Raw genomic sequence first — 5,732 nt, 5'->3', positions numbered from 1 at the left:
TTTTGTGTTCTAAAGTCTGGATTCTGCATTCTGTATTATGCACTCTATTCCGTATTCTATATTCTGCATTTATTCTGTATTCCTGGGTTTTCTATTCTGGGTTCTGGGTTCTGCATTCGGTGTTACCTACTCTGTACTGTATTTATTCGGCATTCTGTATTCTGCATTCTGTATTCTATTCTCTGCCTTATGTATTCTGTATTTATCCTGTATTCTGCATTCTGTATTCCAGGTCCCCTCATGAAACCCTCATGGAAATGTACTGTAGGAAACCAGATTTGCTTAATTCACTTAACAACTGCAGTGGTTTGCTTAATATCCATGGCAAGAGAGGTCGTAAAACGGGATGCACACCACTTCATGGCCTTGCTTAGCAATGTAAATTGTGGGTTTGGTTGTGGCCGTAAGTCTAGGACAATTAACCCACATTGTATTAATGAAACAGAGATGTAGGTCCAGAAATATACTGTAAAAACCATCACAACAGACAGAAGATCAGCTTACAACCACAGGTTTAATTGGAATTTTTATTTTTGTCATTTCAAACCACTTATCGCAAAAAATGTACTTGTCAAATCATTCAAGTCCCCTAAAGACAGATCTGGAAAAAAAAATCAGTAGTATCAAGGCCTTACAGTAAAATCAAAATTTTATCTCAGTCAAATCTAATTTTATCAATGTTAAAAGAACACAAGTACCTTGCTTTTTTGCGAGCTATAAAACAATTTAAAAACTCATTAACCATTATTGCTTTCTGAACTTTTACTTACAAACAATGCCGTAGCTAAAATTAAAAAGATTGCCAGTGCAAATTCCCTCAGACACACGTGCCTGCTATTCCGAACAATTATTGCAAATTTGCTGCTGGGGGTCTGTGCTTTTGAGCACAGCAAAACAACACCTTTTTATTGCATATTTTCCTTGCAATCAACTTTATAAAGCTGGGACATCTTCTATATACTAAATGGATTTAGAACTATGCATAGTTAAAATATTCTATATATATATATATATATATATTGGCCCCTCTGGGTTTTCTGCTCAGCAGGCAGAATAAAAATATGGATTTTTTTTTTTAAACGTGCGATAAGGCAAACAGGCGAAAGGAATAATTGCATAGCTAACACGGCCGTAATTCACGTGACACCTTCCGCCAGTAGCCAAGGCCACTTGTGAGTTTTCAAGACACAAATTTTGCAAGTTTAAATCCCCACCAACTCAGTGCTAAAGCATCAAAGAATTTTATTGGCATAGCCATAGACAGAAGTGCATAGGACAATCTAGGTAAACCAAGGTATTTTCTTCCCTAATAAATCAGACAATTTGATTGCGATTGTCTCAGGCTATCAAATCCCAAAAGAAAAAACCCAGAAGCTTTTGTAAAAAAAAGATTCAGAGAAGGAAAGGAGGACCGTTTTGCCCTATCACCAAAAGTTATCCTGAACGAAGTTCCTAAAATTTCACCCCCTTAGGAGAAATTCAAGCGACTTAATTCTAGAGTTATGTCTTATTTCTGGTGAATAATTGCAAAATTCTTTACTGTACTCCCAACTCTGCGAGTGAAAACGGATCGAAGGTATTCTTTCCTCTCCATCACCTTCACATTAACAAATAATCTTTAAAAAAATATATATTTTTAATCAGCACTTGATTTGAAAGCTTCCTTCCATCTCTGTCACCTACGTACTGAAAAATAATATTTAAAAATCTATTTACTAGATTATTAGACTAGAAGACCTCCAAGGTCCCTTACAACTCTGGGACTGTTCTTCTGCTCTATTGACAGTTCATAAAAACTTTCCTGAACCTCTGACATTGAAGGCTGATGATGACTCATCTATGCTTTTATGGTGATGTTTTGAAATTTTCCTGTTTCTCTTTTAGCCCCGCCAAGATCGAGCTGTGAAATTCCCTTTAGTTTAATATAAAAAAATTAAAAAATTTGGCCACCACCCGGATTTGGTTGGCGAGGGCATTTGGATATTTGGCAAATGGAATTAACCATCCAATGTCCCTTTTTTTTAGAGCATTGGTACAAGTTACGAGATTTCAACCTTGGGAACAAACAAGTCCTCACGGGTTACTACCACTCCTTACTCACGGATCTGCCACGTAGCTAAGGAGGACGTAGAACGCCGCCTTAAAACCCCAGCTCAAGATAAGTAACCTTTTCAAAGGAAAGTTTCTAGGCCTCAAGGAAAGCAAAATGTTTATCATAAGGTGTGATGCATGAAGAACCTGGCCACAATTTTGTCCCCCTCTGCCTTAAAAAGGGATTGATTGTCTAAACAGGCAGAGATGGTTAATCCCAGGTTTTTTCCACATACAATAATAATAATAATAACTTGCAAACTGGAGCTTTTGAAATTTAGCATTAATGTTTTCTGGCTTTTATCTCATTTAAAACTGGCCTTATTTCTGCCTGCTTTCCCAAATCAATTTCACATTGGGATTGATTAGAAATATTAACCAATCTTTTATTGCTTTTTAATTTTCCCTTCCCCCACAGAAGGCCCTAGTTGCGCTCTTATTAAAAATGAGTGTTTAGAATATTTCAGTCTTCCATCAAACATTTGTGTAACCAATTTACACAAACACTAAACTCTCCTTTAACCAATTTAATCACGACACAAATGCTAGCCCAACAATTGGTTAACCAATTTAAACAATCTACCCAGTTTAACGAAACACTAGTGAAATTCTTGTTTAACCCATTTAACTAAACACTAGTTAAATATTTGTTAAACATTAAATCTAACGAGGAGAGAGGTGTGTTGAGCGAAAGAGAGGAATTAAAACTCCGTCCTAAAATAAGGAATTCCCTAATTCCGTAAGTTTCATTTCGGCACATGTGTTAAAGCATAATTCTTTATAGTTTTTCCCAAACTTTTGAGATGCGTGGACTTCGACTCCCCAGAATTCCCCAACCCAGACACATTGAAGTGGAATCATGGGAAGTTGTTGAAATGGATTTCTGGGAGTTGAAGTCCACACATTTTAAAGTTGCCAAGGTTGGAAAACATCACTTGAAAGCAATGCTTCTGATCCAGCTTCAGAAAAACCTCAACTTTGCAACATTGCTCATCCTTTAGCAAATCTTAAAAACGGAACAATTATTGTGCTGTCCTAGTTCCCTCGAATTTAGCCCATTCCCGGGACGGTCCCGAGGATCGTAGTCCGTGCAGAATGAACAAACTTCAACTTGTGTTCGAAGTGTCGTTGCGTTCTGCCAATCTCTCAGTTTAGGAAAAAAAGGCACTTTTTAACCAACCAATCAAGATTTCATCTGGAAATCTTGACAATTTCAAGAGGCCCAAACTTTAGATTTGCCAGGAATTATGTTTTTAGGCCACGATCCGGGTCTATTTTTCGAACCTCCAGAGCTGGTTTTTATCTGACGGATTACACGTCCTCATGATTACGTCCGCGCGACCCTCTGGTGTACGGTAAGCGCTCAGACATTTGGCGGAGTGTGGGTGGAAGATTGTGCCATCTTCTTTAAAATGCCATATTATGACTTCCGGCACGGGGGACTTATCCTTCGGACAATTTCTCATGCCGACGAAATCCTTCTGCTCTGGCACTTCGGCGCAGAGTTCGGTCACCGAGTTGAAACGGATTTCCAGGTTGGACGTGTATTCGAAGAATTGGTTGCCGCCTTGGCCATGGCATCCGAAAAGGCTCAGGTGAGCCCCCGTGGGATTGTGTTCCGGCGAGTTGTAATCCAAACATTCGGAAGAGATGCCCAGGTTGTGGATGGCACCATGCCAGCCTGGTCGATCCTCCGGGACATGTAAATTGGGGAAGACGGTTTTTAAATACCAGTCGAAATTCTGACACTGCAGACGCTGCCGTAATAGTTTCCGTTCGGCGAGGTCGCCAAAGTTCTCCTTACGCGCCGGAGGATTCCGGTTGTAGAAATGTTCTTTGTAGTGGTCCATCCAGACTTCGGCAGCCCGGGCGGTGTTCTGTAGAAAGTTAGGCCTGGCGTACGGGGCCCGTTTCGGAAAGACGTGTCCAACGTGGGAACACGGGTGGATTTCCAAGACACCGCCGCACTGCCAGACACGGAAAGAGAGTTCCAAGTTCTCACCGCCCCAGACGTCCATACCAGTGTCGTATGTGCCAAGGTACTCAAAGTATTTCCTGCTGACGGCAAAGAGGCCGCCGGCCATGGTGGGGGATCGGATGGGATCTACTTTGGACTTCCGGCGCCGCCTCTCGTAGGGAGGAACCACCTGCCACTGAAAGGTGAGCCGCCAGTCGAAGCCACCAATCATGGGCTCGCCGGATTGCATGTAAAACTCGAACGTGTTCCAGTCGATGGTGTCGATCACCGGACAGACGACGACGGAATCGTTCTGGGCGATGCGTTCTAGCAAGGGCTCCAGCCATCCAGGGACGCACTCGCAGTGGCAATCCAGGAAGGTGAGGACTTCGCCGGTGGCGAAGGTGGCTCCAATCAGCCGGGCGCGCACCAACCCTTCCCGCTTCTGGGTGCGGATCAGGCGCACCCGGGGCAGGCGGCTGAGGTAGGCCTCCAGCTCACTCTTCAGGTACGCCCGGTCGCTGAGATCGTCCACCAGAATGATCTCCTTCAGCACAACGGCCGGGCTGGTTTCCAAGACGCTGTGCACTGTCCTCAGGAGGGTGGACCAGGCCTCGTTGTAGAAGGCGATGACCACCGAGGTGGTGGGCAGCTGGCGGTAGTTGTACGCCTTGGCTTTGCACTCGGACATCCGACCGTCCTGGATGTGACGGTGCAGCGAGATGCGGTCGCTAAGGTAGACGTTAATGGCATAGCGCTCCAGCAAGCGTTCCTCCTGGCGCTTCTGGTCAGCATCCAAGGTCAGGTGGGATGCTTTGCCCCACTCTCCAGGCGCGGAGGGATCCGGAGGGGGTTTGGCCTGGACGGGTTGGGAAAGTTGCTCAGGCAGTAGGGAGGAAAGCACCCCGGTCGTCCCTCTTCTAGCTCGGGCCCCCGTGGGCGACCCGAAAGGAGGCATAGGCAGCTGGAGAGCTAGCAAAGCCACCGCGCTCACCAAACCCAAAATAGCGCAGCCCCGACGGGACAGCCGGGCTCGCATGGCCGAGGAGAAGGAGGAGAAGAGGCGGCCGTAGCAGCGAGGACGATCGCAGGAGGAGGGAGGAGGAGGCACCGCCGCCTCCTCCCCTCCGCCCGCCCAGCCGGGGCGCGCCCGGCTGTTCCATACGCGGGGTTGTGTGCGCTTCGCTTCGCTTCGCTTTGCGTTGCTTATTCCTTGCTGCAGGGCTGCGCTCCGACGGGTTTTGGGGCGCTGGGGAGGGGGAGGACAGGAGGGAGGAGAAGGGGGGCTTGCCTCGCGTCTTCTTTCCAGGAAAAACCCCCCAGCGCCACCCCTGATGGAAAAAGGGGAGCCAGCCGAAGCCCTGCGGGGACCTTGGGAGAAAAAACGCCGCGAGCGGGGGGAGAGTGGCGGGTTTCGAGGTTGGTTTTTGGGCTAGTTTCACGGCGACCTGTTCCTTGCCTACCCATCTATCTATTAACCTATCAATCATCTGTCTTTTATTTATTTTCTATATTTACCTATCAATGTTATTTCTATCTATCCACCCACCCACTTGTTATTAATCATCTATATTTTCCTATCAATCACCTATTTTATCATCTATCGTTATCTATTATTTATCATCTATTTACCACCTATCAATATATTTATTATCTATTACTGTTTTTTATCATCTATACATTC

General features: G+C 45.1%; 1 protein-coding gene across 1 annotated transcript; it reads right to left on the bottom strand.

The window, feature by feature from the left end:
* Positions 1-2,603: 2,603 nt before the first annotated feature.
* On the bottom strand, positions 2,604-5,133 carry LOC116522640 (polypeptide N-acetylgalactosaminyltransferase 4-like). The gene has a single exon (XM_032237647.1). The coding sequence runs from the start codon at positions 5,085-5,087 to the stop codon at positions 3,363-3,365; it is 1,725 nt and encodes a 574-aa protein (XP_032093538.1). The 5' UTR covers positions 5,088-5,133; the 3' UTR covers positions 2,604-3,362.
* Between the last annotated feature and the right edge of the window lie 599 nt (positions 5,134-5,732).

Source organism: Thamnophis elegans, chromosome Z (assembly GCF_009769535.1).
Source record: "Thamnophis elegans isolate rThaEle1 chromosome Z, rThaEle1.pri, whole genome shotgun sequence".
Classification (NCBI taxonomy): Eukaryota; Metazoa; Chordata; class Lepidosauria; order Squamata; family Colubridae; genus Thamnophis; species Thamnophis elegans.
This window is presented reverse-complemented; position numbering and strand designations above follow the sequence as displayed.